At 33.2% G+C, this 18641-nt stretch overlaps 2 protein-coding genes across 2 annotated transcripts; one reads left to right on the top strand and one right to left on the bottom strand.

Annotated features, from left to right (window-relative positions):
• Window positions 1-1640: 1640 nt before the first annotated feature.
• Window positions 1641-10228, bottom strand: LOC141343545 (uncharacterized). The gene is made up of 3 exons (XM_073848110.1): window positions 10189-10228; window positions 9341-9524; window positions 1641-7708 (listed from the first exon to the last, which is right to left on the bottom strand). Exons 2-3 carry the CDS (start codon window positions 9423-9425, stop codon window positions 6729-6731), a joined length of 1065 nt encoding a protein of 354 aa, XP_073704211.1. The 5' UTR covers window positions 9426-9524; window positions 10189-10228; the 3' UTR covers window positions 1641-6728.
• A 1404-nt stretch (window positions 10229-11632) lies between these two features.
• Window positions 11633-17265, top strand: LOC141344623 (uncharacterized). The gene is made up of 5 exons (XM_073849495.1): window positions 11633-11672; window positions 13857-14201; window positions 14273-14575; window positions 16148-16258; window positions 17249-17265. Exons 1-5 carry the CDS (start codon window positions 11633-11635, stop codon window positions 17263-17265), a joined length of 816 nt encoding a protein of 271 aa, XP_073705596.1.
• The last annotated feature ends 1376 nt before the right edge of the window (window positions 17266-18641 follow it).

Genomic DNA, 18641 nt, shown 5'->3' with positions numbered 1-18641 from the left:
AAGTTGTCACGTAGTACAACTTAACTTTTCACGTTGATTAAACTTTAAATTTTAAGGCAGCACGAACACTTACTTTTTTTTTTTTTACAATGTAGATTTCAACTACAATCCAGATTTTTAAAGGCTGTTTTCTCAAAATTCATTTTTGCCATAAATCTCCACTTCAGTAGCGCTTAGACACACCAGACTTTAGTTTTATTCCTGTCTATATTCTAAAGTTTTACAGGAATATTGATTTTATGCAATATTTTATTCCCCCAAAATGGTAAAAATAAAATAAAAAATAAAAACATTGTTTCCTGTCTGTTCTAAGTTTTTTCTGAATTATGGAGTGACAATATGAGATACCCAAAATCCCCTCTGTAAAAACATTTGACTCTAATGTCAAAAAATGAAACAATAATTTTGAAACTTCATCCAGTGTTTAGATTTTTGAACTAGAAATGTATGTAAATTAGTGCATATTTCATTAAATAATGGCTCATTTGCATATTTAAACTCGCCTTAAATGTAATTGTGCTGTATTTCTTAAAAAAACTGAATAGTAAAATTTTGTTACATTTGTAGACTTTGTATTTTGTCTTCCAAAAAAAAAAAAACTGTTAATTTTCCATCTTAAGCGTGCCTTGACACTTTAATGAAGTTTTTTTTTATTTTAATGATTTGTAAAATAACAGTGTTTCTCTGTAGAACATTTAGTGCTTAATCTAGGAAAAATCTGTCAAATAAGAGTTTTAGACTGTAAAAACATGGTCAAACGACTGGCAGCAACAGCTGCCAAACCAAAAACGTAAAATGAAAGTAAAATATCGTAATTGAAACAAGGAAAAATCTATAAAATAACAGTTTTTTTTTTCTGTAAAACATTTAATGAAAATTTCTGTAAAATTATTGTTTTTGCACTTTATTTCAATTAAGATATTTTATTGTAGTTTTACAGTTTTTGTTTGTTTCAGTCATTTGAAAAAAAAAAAGGCAACTCTTCAGCATTAAAAAAGGAAAGCAAATGTTAGATTATCTTGAGTCATTTTTGCTTATTAGTATGGATGAACTGGATCATCGAAGGTCGGCAGTGAAGACATCGGTTAATAAAATGGCATTAAATACATAAAGGACATTTGTATTATTGAACATTTAATTATTGCAGGTTTGCTTTGAATTTCAGTGTTTTTATTCATTTTGAGGAACACTGGATCTGTTTCTTAGTGAGTAAGATAATTTTTTAAATCTAGAACTAAAGTAGCATCCTACAATTTCTCTCAACATGGGGACAGGAGAGCTTTTAATCAATAAATGGAGGGAAAAAGTAACTGGCATTGATTATTTGAAAAAGTAACTCAGATATTTTCTTGTCAGTTAAAAAATAACGCGTTACTTTACTAGTTATTTAAAAAAGTATATTATTACGTAACTTGCGTTACTTGTAATGCGTTACCCCCAACACTGAATATATAATATATAAAAATAAGAATTACAATTATTAATTATATTATATTATATATATATATGATAAAATCTTAAGTGTGCACAAATGTGAACTGTGAGAATACTGAAAAGCTATTTATAAGAGCAAGCTACAGCACATACCCAAGCTTGACTGATGTTTGCAAACCAAGTCACTTTATCCATGAGAGTTTCTGAAGGCGAACAAGCATTGAACATTTATTAAATCTGAAGACACTTTTGTCCAGAGCAACTTACAGAATGCACACATTCAATTAACAACTGTTAATTAGGAATCAAACTCGTGAATTTGGCACTGATAGTGTTCTACTAGCTGACTGTTGACTGGTTAAATCTCACAGCTCTTCAGTTCTCCACTATGACCGACAGAAACGCACAGGTCACTTTAAAATGAACATTTGTCATAATCTAGTGTCCAATGTTGCTCCAAACATCACATTTCTCTTCTTGCATGGAAAAATAAGAGGTTTTGGAAAGCGAGTCTGCATTTACTGTACTTGTCGTTTTTAAAGCGTGACAGTCATACCATTCCGTTTCAACACTCTTAAAAATAAAGGTGTTTCACGATGATATAGAAGAACCTTTTTTGTCTAAAAAGAAACTGTAACATTTGTAGAACCTTTCTGTTTCACAAAAGGTTCTTTTTTGTCATAAAAAGATTCTTCAGATTATATAAAGGTAAGGAAGAGATGGTTCTTTGAAGAACCTTTGACTGAATGTATCTTTGTGGAACCAAAAATGGTTCTTCTATCGCTGTGAACAACCTTTTAAAGCATCTTGAATAGTGAATAGATGTTTTCATCATGTTTGCATCAGAAACAAATTATGTAAATGGCTAATTTCAAATTGCAAAAATGTTTTGCACTCAGTTGAGGTGGTTTTTAACTTTGTGAAAAAGATTTAATGCAAATAATGGCTTTGAAAGCAATGTCCACATTTATTGCATTTCTGCTTGCTCTGAGATGCAAGTGATTTATTATATGTGACCCTGGAGCACAAAACCAGTCTTAAGTAGCACAAGTATGTTTGTAGCAAAAGGCAAAAATACATTGCATGGGTCAAAATTATAGAATTCTTTTTTTTTTTATGCCAAAAATCATTAAGATAACGATCTTGTTCCATGAAGATATTTTGTAAATTTCCTACTGCAAATATATCAAAACTTAATTTTTGATTGGTAACATGCATTGCTAAAAACTTCATTTGGACAACTTTAGAGGCAATCTTATCAATATTTAGATTTTTTTTTTTTTTTTTTGCATTTGATTTTCAAATAGTTGTCTCTCAGCCAAATATGGTCCTGTTCTAACAAACCATACATCAATGGAAAGCTGATTTATTATTGATGTTTAAATCTCAGTTTTAAAATAAAACGACCCGTATGACTGGTTTTGTGGACTAGGGTCACATATATGGAAATTATTATCTTAAGTGGCTTCTCCAACTTCTTTTCAGAAAGTGATGATTTTGTTCTCTTTGACTCATTGGATGGAAACTCTGCTTAAATTCTCAAATGTTTTGTGCAATATTCCAGTTTAAGTTGCAATTTATATAAACGGAAACAGCTTGAATATAATCTCACTTAAATCTCACTTTCCATACAGGTTTGGAGCAACATGATGAGAGAGTGATGATGACAGAAGTTTCATTTTTCAGTGAACCGTCCCACATCGATATATCTCATGTACTACTGCTACTTCAACATAAGAAAACACCTCTAAAACATGGCACTTCACAGCAACTTACTATTCTGGGCCATTCATCTTCATCCCCTACACTGCAAAAAAAAAAAAAAAAAGCTTTCCTTACTTAGTTTTTTTTGTCCAGCCAAAATATCTAAAAAATCTTAAATCAGGAAGGATTTTCTAGACGAATAAACATGATCTTGTTTGCAGAAAAAACAAGTAAAAATTAAGCTAGTTTTTGTTTAGAACAAGCAAAATAATCTGCCAATGGGGTAAGATAGTATTTCAAACAAAAAACAAGATTATTTTTCTTACCCCATTGGCAGATTATTGCTTGTTTCAAGGAAAAACACACTTAATTTTAATTTCTTATTTTTGTTCTCTATTATTATGATGATGAAAACAGCTGAGTAGATTTTTTAGGTGTCTTTAATGAGAAAGTTCAGAAAAACAGCATTTATCTGAAACAGAAATAACTTGTAACATTATAAATGTCTTTATCATCACTTTTGATCAATTTAAAGCATTCTTGCTAAATAAAACATTAATTTCTGTAACTGTATAATGTTACAAAAGCTTTTTTGTTCTAGATAAATGCCAATCTTCTAAACTTAATTTTGACTTGTTTTTTCTCAAAACAAGACCATTTTTACTCGTCTAGAAAATCCTTTTTGATTTAAGAATTTGCAGATATTTTGGCTGGAAACAAAACAAAAAAAATAAGAAAAGCATTTTTTGCAGTGTAAACGTCATCTCTCAAATGCGCTAAAACATTCTCTCAGATGACGTTTGTTTTTTTAATGCCATGTCAGTTTGTACAAATCCAGGTTTTATAAAACATCGTATAACAGATACAGTAACTGACATTTTTTTTAATAAAATTCTTTGTAGTGATCCGAGACTGACTTCATCTTCAGGATATTCACTCTTAAAAATAAAGGTGCTTTAGAAGAACCATTTTTGGTTCCACGAAGAACCATCTCTTTCTTACCTTTTTATAATCTGAAGATGCTTCTTTCACAATAAATATATCAAAACTTAATTTTTGATTAGTAATATGCATTAAGAACTTCGTTTGGACAACTTCGATTATTTGCATTTGATTTTCAAATAGTTGCATCTCAGCCAAAGATTCTCCTATCCTAACAAACCATACAGAAATGGATAAGCTTATTTGTTATTTGTGTGTTTAAATCTGAATTAAATCACACCTTTCGTGAAACAGAAAAGTTCTTCAGATGTTAAAAGTTCTTAAAGGAACCATTTAGACTAAAAAGGTTCTTCTATGGCATCGTGAAGCAACTTTATTTTTAAGAGTGTACCTCTCAACTACCTTTTGCCTCTCTACACAAATATATCAAAACCAAATTTTTGTTTGGTAATATGCATTGCTAAGAACCTAATTTGGCCATCTTTAAAGGCAATCTTCTCAATATTTAGATTTTTTTTTTTTTTGCATTTGATTTTCAAATAGTTGTATCTCAGCCAAAGATTCTCCTCTCCTAACAAACCATACAGAAACGGATAAGCTTATTATTGATGTTTAAATCTCAATCTCATAAAGAACCTTTCGTGAAACAGGAACCATTTTCCCTTCATGCAACCATTTAGACATCGTGATGGAATCGTCTCAACTACCTTTTTATAATCTGAATAACCTTCTGTCACCGTAAATATATCAAAACTTAATTTTTGATTAGTAATATGCATTGCTAAGAACTTCATTTGGACAACTTTAAAGGCGATCTTCTCAATATTTTGATTTTTTTTTTTTTTTTGCATTTGATTTTCAAATAGTTGTATCTCAGCCAAAGATTCTCCTATCCTAACAAACCATACAGAAACGGATAAGCTTATTATTGACGTTTAAATCTCAATCTCATAAACAGGGCTCTAGAGTGCGACCAATTTGGTCGCATGTGCGACCTAATTTCTCAATGGTGCGACTAAAAAAAATCAAAGGTTGCACCGGTGCGACCAGCCGTTCAAGGGGGAAAAAAACGAAACTCCGTCACTCTTAAAGTCTCCATGTTGCTCAACAACAGACACACATTAGACCCATATCGTGGTCTAAACCAATCAGAGATAAAGGACGGATCCCGCCCCCCCTCTGATTGGCCGTGGTCCAGATATTCCTGTACGTGTGTGTACATTTGAAAATGCATGTGATGCAGTCAGGATGTCTCTACCTTGTTAAGCGTTCACAATGCCTCCTCCGCAAAAACACGGACTGGATCGCGGACTCCATTCATAAAAACCGAATTTACTATGGCGCGGAATGCCACGTAATACGTTGATTTCTGGATTGATAAATCAAAAGTTGGTCTGTCACTTAATTCAAATCGCGATATGGACTAGTGTCTATGAAAACTGAAAGGCAAAAAGACCGTTTAAAATGAATCCTGCATGTTCCGTTTGCCATATGTATTAATGGTGGAGACGTGTTTTTTTTTTTTTTTTTTAACTGCACACGTATAGACTACTGAAGCACGCGTGACGCTCCCGCTAATTTTTGGCATTTGCATCTCAAATGAACAGATAAACTCAATCTCCAAACCTACTGTGTCACTTTTACCGTTTCATTTGAGAAAGCATCATATCATACTGTACACACATAAACTTCACGGCAATCTGTCAAAATAAAAGTACGGTTTAACATGAAACAGAACAATATTAGTACTGTATTACTTTTGTACAGTATAATGTAGGTGTTTATATATTCCTATTTATAAATCATATATATGTTTGCCAAAAATTAAAAAGGTTTATTTTTCATTTGATTAAAAATAAATACATGTTTATGCTTTCATTTGATTATGAGAAAAATTCAAACAAGAATTTCGAAAAATAAAAATAAAATAAAAAAAACAATTGTAGAGCCCTATTGTTCAAAATGTTAAAATAGAGAGTTTTGTCCTTATTTTTTCACTGAAATGTTTTCGTTATTACACAAAGTAGGGTAAAGTACTGGGGAAAAAAATATGCTTCAAATAAAGAACTTTATATTGACCAGATTGTTAGTTAATCTTTACAAGTCAATATTGCCTATATGGACATGGATTAAAAAATAAATAAAATAAAAAAGTAAAAAAAAAGTTAACTTGTAAAACTGCGGTGTTGAATGTGATGCGGTTGAAAATTTGGGTGCACCTAACTCTTGTGCTGGTGCACCTAAGAAAAAAAGTTAGGCGCACCAGTGCAACCAGTGCAAAAAGTTAGTCTAGAGCCCTGCATAAAGAACCTTTCGTGAAACAGGAACCATTTTCCCTTCATGCAACCATTTAGACATCGTGATGGAATCGTCTCAACTACCTTTTTATAATCTGAAGAACCTTCTTTCACCATAATATAATATGCTATATCAAAACTTAATTTTTGATTAGTAATAGGCATTGCTAAGAACTTCATTTGGACAACTTTAAAGGTGATCTTCTCAATATTTTGATTTTTTTTTGCATTTGATTTTCAAATCTCAGGCAAATATTGTCCTTTTAGACAAAAAGGCTCTTTTATGGCATCGTGAAGCACCTTTATTTTTAAGAGTGCACCTCTCGACTATAAATATCACAGTCCGAACTGCTATTTTGGCAGAAATTCTACATTGGATTCAATGGACAGTGTTGCACCTGAGGATGAGCTTTGTTCATCTGGAGGCCTGAAGATGAACTGAGTCAACTTTGGGCAGCTCTGCTGTTTCAAATGTCTCAGTAAATGGCTGAACTGGCTGAAACTGCCTCCGCACGAGGGACACTGGTACGGCTTCTCTCCGGTGTGAACCCGCTCGTGTTTTTTCAGGTTTCCAGACTCGGCGAAGCTCTTCCCGCAGTAGGAGCACGTGTAGGGCTTTTCTCCGGTGTGGGTCCTTTGGTGCATTTTCAGTTCGCTGGCTCTGGTGAAGGCACTGCCGCATTCAGAGCACACATGCGCTTTCACTCCCGTGTGCTTCTTCTGATGGTCTTTGAAATAGCAAAGCCATAGAAAGCTCTTCCCGCAGAAGGAGCAGACGTAGGGTCTCTCGTTGGTGTGGATTTTCAGGTGTCTTTTCAAGTGCGCCGCCAAAATGAATTTCTGTCCGCATTGGTCGCAGTTGAACGGCCGTTCTCCGGAGTGAGACAGCAGGTGAGTCTTGAGGCTCGTGGCGTGTGTGAAACTCTTCCCGCATTGCGTACAAGCGAACGGCTTCTCTCCCGTGTGGATCCTGATGTGATCCGTGAGGTTTGCTTTATGTGTGAACCTCTTCCCGCACTGCTGACACGCGAACCGTCTCTCTCCGGAGTGAATCCTCATGTGATCTTTAAGGTTTCCTTTATGTGTGAAGCTCTTTCCGCACTGAAGGCAGGTGTAAGGCTTCTCTCCGGTGTGAGTCCTTATGTGATCGTCAAGGTGTCCTCTTTGTTTAAAAGTCTTTCCGCAGTGAGGGCAGATGAGCGCTGTTTTCTGTGTGCTTTTATTGTCAGTCTGTGATTTTTCACTGGTTATGACTGCATGAGGTTCCTCAAACTGATGTTTCTCCTCTGCTTCATTCAGCTCTTGACTTTCCTCCTTCACCTCCACCAGGTCTGAAATTAACACAGAAGATAAAAAGTTAGTAAGCAATGATGCACTTTTTTGTCTGCTTTTTGGATCTCAAAATACTTTAGGTTGCATCCAAATTCATGTACATATGCACTATTCTATGCCATTTTGTAGTATAATAGTGCATGCATTGTGTTCACACTAAAAAGTGCACCTTAAAGACCAAAAGTTTTTTAAGAAATCGTTTCTGCTCACCTCACCTTATTTGTTACAAAGTAGAGCAAAAACAGTAAAATTCTGAAATATTTTTTACTACTTAAAAACTGATTTCTATTTAAATATATTTTAAAATGTAATTTATTTCTGTTGAATTTTAGCATCATTACTCCAGTGGCATGATCCTTCAGAAATCTTTTAATTACACTACCAGTCAAACATTTTTGATTTGTAATGTTTAAAACAGTAAAATTTGGAAATATTTTTACTATTTAAAAAACTGATTTGTATTTGAATATATTTTAAAATGGAATTTATTCTCGTGATCAAAGCTGAATTTTCAGCATCGTCACATGATCCTTCAGAAATCATTGTAATATCCTGATTTGCTGCTCAAAAGATATTTATTATTATTTTTATGTTGAAAACAAACGAGTAAATTTTTTAAGGTTTCTCTGATGAATAGAAAGTTTAGAATATCAGCATTTATCTAAAACAAAAAAAAAAGCTTTTGTAACATTATACAATTATAGAAATTAATGTTTTTATTTAGCAAGGATGCTCTAAATTGTTTATAAGTGATGATAAATACATTTACAATGTTACAAAAGATTTCTTTTTTGGATAAATGCTGTTCTTCTGAATTTTCTATTCATCAAAGAAACTTCTATTGAGCTATTTTATGCATGCACTATTTATACTACAAAATGGCATGGTTACATTTTTACATACAAAATGTAATTTATTCCTGTGAACAAAGCTAAATTTCCAGCATCATTACTCCAGCCACATGATCCCTCAGAAATCATTCTAATATTCTAATGCAAACTTAAAAACAAATTCTGAGCTGTTTTTAACATAATAATAATCAGAAGGAGCTTTATTGCCAAGTAGACAACAACAACACACAGACAATAAAAATAAGAAAATACACATATGCAAATATAAATAGACAAAATTTTTTCAAAATAAATTGAGAAATAAATTGGTAGTATTTACAGTTGTGCTACAGATGATAGAATGGAATAGGATTGTATAGAAGATGCTATAATAATAATAATAATAAAAATGATAAATTATTCTATTAGAATGATTTCTGAAGGATCATGTGACGTGAAGACTGGAGTAATGATGCTGAAAATTAAGCTTTGGTCACAGAAATAAATTACATTTTAAAATATATTCAAATACAAATCGGTTACTTTAAATAGTAAAACTATTTCAGAATTTTACTGTTTAAAAAATTAAAAATCAAAAACGTTTGACTTGCAGTGTAATTAAACCTGTCGCCTATCACATGCACTTGATGCACAGATGGTTGAACATCATTTGGGACACAACTTTTGTGTGTGAAGGCATGCATGTTACTTTAATATGAAACACTATCAACATACAGTATCATATAACATATGTGACTAATATAAATGTGTAAATCCAGAAACAACCACCAACTGACTGACCTCTTTGTTCCTCAGGGTCATCCTTTAATATTTTGAATGGTTCTGGATCACTCACGTCTCCAATCACCACTCTCACAAACTCCATAGTTTCACCAGTTTGCTCTTCACCTGTAAATAACCTGATTTACTCCCAGAAGTGGGAGGAGCTTCACTGAAGATGTTAATCAGGATCGCTGGTGTGGATCTGCCAATTCAAAAATAATGAAAAGATCAGTACATTTTCTTCAAAATTACTGCAATGCAATGCTTTTTGTCTTTTTACTGGGAATGTATTATAGGGCTGGACTGGAAAGATGCTTAACTGTTATTAAATTATGTCACAATGTAAAAATGATTCTAAAACTCGTCTTCAACCAGTTTAACTAAAATAGATTTAACTCTTTCTTTCTGTTATTATGGTGTACAGTCTGACCAGTACAAGATGACAGGTTTCTATCACATCCAAACTGAAAGCAAGAATGCAATTCAATCATTCATTTGCAGAATAAAACCCTCAAAACGTTAAAAACAAGACTAATAAAGAGCTATAATGCAGTCATATATAGTGCCACAGGGATAGAGAGTACAATCCATACAAAGTGCACTGATCTAAATAATAAATGGTGCTCTGCAGATTACAAATAAATATAATAAACAATCTTATTTTGTACGGTTTTGCCTTATTCTTGATGTGAACAGGCCTCAGAACATCACAGTGTTGCATTCCGTAGTAATGTATATTCACTTCACATTACTAAAGCTATATTTTCAGTAATATTCCGCATTTTTAAAAGCACATTTGCCAAATCGTCAACGCAAATGTATCGTTTCATATCGCTATAAACACTAAACAGCTATAAAGCACAAACCTTTCCTCAGCAGACGCACAACAGCCTCCGTCACTGTTCCTATGACGTCATGACGCCGTTCCGCGACGCGACAAAATAAAAGTCTCTAAAAAATAAAAGTCTCTCTCGCTCTTTAAAATACACATAAAATGTAATTTTTCATGTTGACAAAAATTCCTGTTAAATTGTCCGGTTTGCACAGACAAGCCCTGCTAGCATGGGAATTGGTGTATAAGCACATTTTTTTCACCCCGCATCTATTTCATATGGAATATCAATGATATATTATTTAAAAACAAATCTTTATCATATCATTCTATCATACTTGGTTCAGTTAAGGTATTCGTTTAGTTAATTCTCAGGAATATTTATTGTCATATACTGATTTTTTTTTTTTTTTTTTTTAATTGTAATTACCAATTAAACCAAAATAAATTTGCTCTTGTTCTTGATGCAATTACAAAGAGTGTGATGATACTTAAAAAAACTATGTTTCAGAATGAATCAGCATGGTTAATCCTCGTGGAAGCATTTGCATTGAAAATGTTGCAATGTAGCAATAAGATTATAAGGATCTTTGTTCTGTGGCAATATTTTTTTTTGGTCTTCTTTATTTGGTACTATCTCTTGGGTTAAAGCATGGAAACAAAATTAAGAAAGTGTCTTACAAAATACGTAGAATTTATCCTGCTAAGGATGTTTTGGAAAGATTTAAGCTTAATATTTCATATATTGTGGTCAAGAAAAATAAACTGTTTTGCATCTTCTCTTCCTCACTGTATTTACTCAAGATTATTTTGGAAAGATGCTAAATTCTATACAAACAGAAAAAAAAGAGTGTATAATAGAACTTTGTATGTTTGATGTGCTTTTTACAGAAAATGAACATTTGAATGGTAAAGAACAACATAGTATAGTACATTTGTTTATTTTATTAGGAAAATACAATATACATAACAAAATGTGGGATTAATGTAGACCATTTTTTTCTTCCATTTTTCAAAAAACAAACAAAAAAAAGCACTGAAAACACGTAATGCTTATTATAATACTTTTGCATATTATAATATTTTTGAATAAAATAAAATTAAAAAACAAAGAAGGCTAAATATTTTCAATGGCGTTCGACAAAAATTAGAAATCACTTCAGAAGTGATCAGAAAATCCACATTGCCTCTATGGAGAAAGGCAGACAACTGTGTTCCTCATACTAAGCAATTATAAACCCTAAAGTTAGAAACGTTTGCCATCTAGTGGTACTGAAACGAACACGCTTCAGGTGTTTTCACCTCAACTTCAACACAAGCGTCAATCCTGGCGATCCTTTAAAATAATATTCGTCCGGTTTGATCCACTGCCGCCAGTCACGATATATATATACATACATGATTAGACGATTTTACTAGTTTGTTCACCAGAAAATATCACTCTGAGCGCACACACGAGCTCGGAGTCGTGGAGGACAATGATTCTTAAATCTGAGTTTTTCCTCTGTTTACTAGTCGGTAAGTTACGTTTATTAAATGGTAAACCTGTCAGATTTAGTTTGACATGCATTTTGTAGGCCTAAGTGTTTGGAGCAGTATAGTTTCTTGATCTGAAATTTCTCTTAAAATGATCTCTTTCCATGTGCATAGGGGCCTGTATTTGTTAACTGTTTAGAAACTGTAACTGAAAAAAAAAAAACATGGTCAGCAGGCTGGCTTTAGAGGGGTTTTGGCCACTTCCCCAACCTGGTCTGGATGGGAGACCAGCTAAAACCAGCTACTTTCATCTTAAACCAGCTAAGACCAGCCAACCAGCCTAGGCTGGTTTTAACTGTTTGTTTGTTTTTTCAGCAGGGAAAACAAAATAATCAAACTGTCATACAGCCAAAATATCTTAAACCAATAATGGCTGTGCAAGCTCAAGCTTATTTTGAGAAAGATCAAGTTTAAAAGCACATTTAACTGTTGAAAAAAAAAACTGCATATGCTGGTTAAGTCGGTTTTGATGCTGGTTTTAGCTGGTTTATGCTGGTCCTACTGAAAAAAAAAACAGCCTAAGCTGGTTTTATCTGGTCAACCAGGCTGGTTTTAGAGGGGATTTGGCTACTTTCCCAAACTGCCCTGTTGAAAAAAACGGCAAATGCTGGTTAGGTAGGTTTAGATGCTGGGATGCTGGTTTATGCTGGTCCTTGATCAGCAACATGACCAGCTAAGGACCAGCATAACCTTAGGCTGGTTTTTAGCTGTTTTTTTCATCAGGGTGGCTAAGATCAGATTTAGTTTTTACATCGATTTTGAAGGCCTAATTGTTAAGTTTGGAGCGGTATAGTTTTTTGATTTAAAATGCTGTCAGGGGCCTGTATTTGTTTAGCAACTGTTCACAACCCTGCTGAAAAAAAAAAAAAAAAAAAAAAAAAACAGCCTAGGCTGGTTGGCTGGTTTTAGAGGGGTTTTGGCCACTTTCCCAGCCTGCACTGTTGAAAAAAAAAAAAAAAAAAAAACAGCATATGCTGATTAGGTAGGTTTTAATGCTGGTCCTTAGCTGGTTTATGCTGGTCCTTGTCCAGCAACATGACCAGCATAAACCAGCAAAGGATCAGCATAAACCAGCTAAAACCAGCATCAAAACCTACCTAATTAGCATATGCTGTTTTTTCAACAGGGTGGTTGAAACAAAACAATAAAAATTAATCAAACCGTCATACAGCCAAATTATCTTAAACCAGCAATGTCTGTGCAAGTGGAAGCCTATTTTGAGAAAGATCAAGTTTTAAAAAGCACGTTTTTGCTGGTTTTAGCTGGTCTCCAAGCCTGGCTTTAGCTGGTGGTCTCCCAGGCTGGGAAAGTGGCCAAAACCAGCCCGCTGACTAACTAAGACCAGCCTTTTTTTTCCATCAGGGTGGCTAAGATCAGATTTAGTTTTTTCATTGATTTTGTAGCCCTAAGTGTTAAGTGTGGAGCGGTGTAGTTTCTTGATTTAAAATGTTCTTGCCTGTATTTGTTAACCGTTTAATAACTGTTCACAACCCTGCTGAAAAAAAAAACAAAACAAAAAAAACAGGCTGGTTTTAGAGGGGTTTTGGCCACTTTCTTAGCCTACCCTGTTGGAAAAATCAGCATATGCTGGTTAGGTAGGTTTTGATGCTGTGACGCTGGTCTTTAGCTGGTTTAAGATGTCCTTTGCTGGTTTATGCTGGTCTTTAGCTGGTTAATGCTGGTCCTTTGCTGGTTTATGCTGGTCTTTAGCTGGTTTATGCTGGTCTTTAGCTGGTTTATGCTGGTCCTTTGCTGGTTTTTGCTGGTCCTTGACCAGCAACATGACCAGCTAAGGACCAGCATAAACCAGCAAGGGACCAGCATAAACCAGCAAAAACCAGCATCAAAACCTACCTAGCTTATTTTGAGCAAGATCAAGTTTAAAAGCACATTTCCTCAGCTTGGATTAAGTTCCCTGCTGAAACCCCCCCAGCTAAAAGCAATTTAGGCTGGTTGACTGGTCTTTGCTGGTTTTAGCTGGTCTCCTAGCCTGAAAGCCTGGGAAAGTGGCCAAAACCCCTCTAAAACCAGACTGCTGACCAGCTAAAACCAGCTAAGACCAGCCAACCAGCCTAAGCTGGTTTTAGCTGTTTTTTTTTTCAGCAGGGTTAACAGTGTATGGAATGATGTCATAAGACTAATGTGTTTGGCTGTTTGTTTCTCCAGGTGTGTTCGGCGCAGACACAGGTAACACTGAAACCGTGTCGGTTATGCTGGGAGATTCGGTCACTCTACACACTGACATCGGCAAAGTTAGGAGAAACGATCACATCGTGTGGGTGTTTGGATCTGACAATCCAGACAACCAGATAGCAGAACTCATGAGATGGTCCTACATGCTCTCCATATACGTGAGTGAAAAGATGCCATTTGGAGACAAACTGCAAGTGGACGATAAGACTGGATCTCTGACCATTACGAAGACCGTATCTGAACACTCTGGACTTTATAAATTATCTATCTTCCACAACAAAAAGACTTCCCACAAGTGGTTTGATGTTAAAGTCTATGGTAAGAATATTAGTTTTCTAAAACATTTTAGACGTGCAAAACTGATTATATGTTTAAATCTTGTTTTCCAGCTCCTCTCTCAGTTCCAATCATCACCGCACAGAACTCATCGGCGTCAGAAAGATCAGTCGGTCCAGCGTGTGTCCTGATGTGTTCAGTGGCGAATGCGTCCCGGGCGACTCTCTCCTTCTTCAAGGGCAGTGATTTGGTGTCTAGCGTCCGTGGCTCTAAATTCAGCAGCTCCCTGTCTCTGCCTCTGGATGTGGAGCCTCACGATGAAAACACCTACAGCTGTGTGGTCAAGAACTCCTTCAGCAACCACACCACGCTCTTCAACATCACAGATTTCTGCCAGCTGCCTTCAGGGACGACAGGTTTAGTCTTCTCTTTTCCTTTTTACATGGCAGACTCCTTTCAGACTAGACTGTATTTGTAATTGAAAGCTTGGGCATTTGTTATATTTCACCCAAAAACTCAAATTCTGTCATAATTTTCTCACCCTAATGCTGTTCTAAACACAAAAGCAGTTTCAGCTTCTGTCTGTGACAAAAAAATGTATTAAAATGTATTTAAAATACGTTTATTTCATGCTAAGTATACTACAATTACGTTTACATATTATGTACACCCTGTAATTGTACTGTTAGTATACTAAAGTCTGCTAAACTGGAACAACTCATTTTGTACTTAATGCAATTTAATTGCACAGAAGTCCAACTAAAGATATACTTAAGTATATTTGACTGTGATAAAGTGGAACTATTGCAAGTATACTCTTAAAATATTTTGCATTTAAAAATTATATTATATAAAGATCATACAATATTCATGAATAGTAGTGACCTTAAAATGTATTTTAGGCTTAATATCAAGAAAAGTGCATTGTGCACAAGTAGTACTCCAAATAAAGTTTAATTACAATTTGTTTATTATTTATAACATTTTTATATGGGTAAGTCTTAAGTGATATGTCAGTAAATATATTATTAAAAGACTTACTTAGAACTATACTTAGTATAAAATAAATGCATTTTAAATCAATTACTTTTTACTAGGGCAGCTAAGTAAGCAATTTTCTTTAAAATGTGAGAGTAGAAGAATCACAAGATGCAGTAAATGGTAAAAATATTTGTGATACAAACCAATGTGTTCATGATTATGATAAAGATTTAAATTAATATGATAAGAAATATCAGTTTGCAATCTCAAGCAGAATAACAGACTGTTTTTGTACAGCTGAAATAACTATTTTAGCTATTTTTGACTGCTGAAAATGTTCAATTTAACAATTTACTCACAGTGAAATCCATATATCTTTGGAAATGAACCATAAGATACCAAAAAGAAACGTTTAAGAACAAGAATCTAAAAGGACATGGAATTATCTTGGGTTACAGGCATGCAAACATCAGAAAAAAGTTTTTTTTTTTTTCATTCTGAGCGGTCACTGCTGGCATAAAATGCAACGCAGATTGCTAAAGTCAAAAAGTGCATTAATAAACCTACTAATCTCTGTGTAAAAATAGCACAATGATGCAGCAATCTTCCTAATTTGGTTTTGAATCTCAAGTGAAAATTGACATTTTTACAAAATAAGTGCATTACTCAGTAAATATACATCCATGACATTTATTATTTTGGCTTTCAACCGTATTTATGTTGGACTTACTTCAGAGAAAAACAGCAACAAATTAAAAAATATGAGCCGACGAACTTAAATCCATATAAACCATGAGGTTTAGATGTAATGATGCATTTCCATATTTGATTTGTATGCTGAAAACATGACTTAAAAATGACTTTAACAGCTAAAGGTTATGTTGAAGTCATGTGTGAAAATCGAATGAGCTTTGGAGTGTGAAAATGTCAATTTTCATTTGCGGGACCAAATGCATAAATGAATTAGTATTTTTCTGTTATTGTGCTTGACCTGTTGATCATTTCAGACGACCCCCTTCTTTACTGTCTGCTGCTGCTGGTGCTGATTCCTGTGGCTCTTTCAGTGACTGTTGTCATACTGTGTGTCTGTAGAAAACATAGAAAAGCAGAACAAGAGCGTAAGTGTCACATACAGTATGCACTCTTAAAAATACAGGTGTTCTTCACAGCGATAGAACATAGATAGAAGAACCATTCAGTCAAAAGTTCTTTAAAGAACCGAAATTCAAATTCAAAATTGCTTTATTGGCATGACTGTAAAAAATACAATATTGCCAAAGCTTTGAGTATATGTTGAGGAACATAATAATAACAATTAGAAGATCTAAATAAGTTAGAAAGTAAAAAATATTATAACAATTTAAACAACAAAATAGAAAAACAGTGTAACAAAATAGAACGTGTGAACTCTTTCTTACTTTTTTATAAACTGAAAAACCTTCTTTCACCACAAAGAACCTTTTGTGAAACGATGTTAAAGGTTCTTTATGGAAGCATTTAGACAATAGAGGTTCTTCATTGGCATCGTGAAGCACCTTTATTTTTAAGAGTATATAATACCATTCAAAAGTTGGTAAGATGTTTTTATGCTTTTAAGTCTCTTCTGCTCTCCAAAGCTGCATTTATTTGATCAAAAATATAGTAAAAATTAAAAAATATTATTATAATTTAAATCAGGGTTTTCTATGTGAATATCTGTTAAACTGTAATTTATTCCTGTGTTCAAAGCTGCATTTTCAGCATCATTACTGCAGTCTTCAGTGTCACATGATCCTCCAGAAATCATTCTAATATACTGATATGCTTCTCAAGGATCATTTCTGATAATTATGAGTGTAGAAAACACTTGCACAATATTTTGTGGAAACTGTTATGGATTTAATTTTTCTGGATTCACGGATTAATAGAAAGTTCAAAAGAACAGCATTTACTTAAAATTGTTTTTTTTTTTTTTTAGAACATTATAAATGTCTTTACTGCCACTTTTGAACAATTTAATGCATACTCAGTTATTATTTATACAATTATTTTGCAAAAACATTGAAAAAAGATTTTAAATGCTGTGCAAAGTGCTATCTTTTAACATTTGGTGTTTGTGTTTTAAGCAGCTGATGAAAACTGCTAAGATTGTGTGCAAACCTGAAGAAAGGATGAAGAGACTGTGTTATTGCACACACTGAGCACGTTATTTAATTGTTTTTAATAGAATGTTTAATTTATGAAATGTGTGTTTTGTCGCCATCACTCAGAATGTCCATCCAGACATGATAAAATGATGGTTTCATGCAGACTGTTTTTAATTCTTCATTTGATTCAATTATATGTCTTTCAATGCTGCTAACTGAAGAATTAAACCAGCGTGATTTATATTTCACTTCTGTGACGATGCCGGAACATTGTTGCCAAGAGAAACTCGATTGAAGATGTTTTAATGTTTGTAAATGTGTTTTATTACGATTGTAGCAGTTTCAGCTGCTCTACTGCTGATTGAAAAACATTTGTTAACCTGTTGTTGTCAGTCTATATTTACATTGTCAATTTAATTTTTTTTAAATAAATTATTTTTTAAAACATTTTCTGTTTTGTTATTTAACAAGTGATTTTTGTAGCGTTTGTAGTGTGATACTCAGACCAGCATGCACTGCAAAAAATGCTTTTCTTACTCAGATTTTTTTTGTCTTGTTTCCAGCCAAAATATCTAAAAATTCTTAAATCAAGAAGGATTTTCTAAACGAGTAAACATTTTCTTGTTTTCAGAAAAAAAAAAAACAAGTCAAAATTAAGTGCGTTTTTGCTTGAAACAAACAAAATAATCTGCCAGTGGGGTAAGAAAAATAATCTTGTTTTCTGTTTGAAATAACGTTTTTTTTTGTTTGCTTACACCATTGGCAGATTATTCTTATTTTTATTGTTTATATAGCACATTTGATACACAATGGTAATTTAAAGTGCTGTACATAAGAGGAGTTAAAATAATCATTAAAAAAAATAATAATCACAACAATAAAAACTGAATTTAAGAACATTTACAATTTAATTTTAATTTAAACATTTAAAATTTTGCTTGTTCTAAGCAAAAACTCACCGAATTATGACTTGTATTTTTCTGAAAACAAGAAAATTATTTGTACTTGTCTAGAAAATCCGTCTTTTTTAAGAATTGTTAGATATTTTGGCTAGAAACAAAACAAATAAAAAAACAATTTAAGTAAGAAAAGCATTTTTGCAGTGTGTAAATTACTGCCTTTAACATCTAAAAATTGTTTAGATAATCACAGATGATCACAGATTTAAAAAAGAAAAGGAAAAAAGGTTAGGATAGTGTTTGACCTTGTGTTTATCAAGGTCACTTTTAATATTTGATACAAATTATTTTAGATAACATTTGAGTAAATTATATGTGAGTTAAGTTTATTTGTGGATCTTCTTTTATGTGTGTGTAAATATTATTTGAATAAAAAAAAAGTAAATATATAAAAAATAATAAGATAAATATATGTA

Source organism: Garra rufa, chromosome 10 (assembly GCF_049309525.1).
Source record: "Garra rufa chromosome 10, GarRuf1.0, whole genome shotgun sequence".
NCBI lineage: Eukaryota > Metazoa > Chordata > Actinopteri > Cypriniformes > Cyprinidae > Garra > Garra rufa.
The sequence above is the reverse complement of the archived record's forward strand: the minus strand, read 5'-3'. Positions and strand labels throughout refer to the sequence as shown.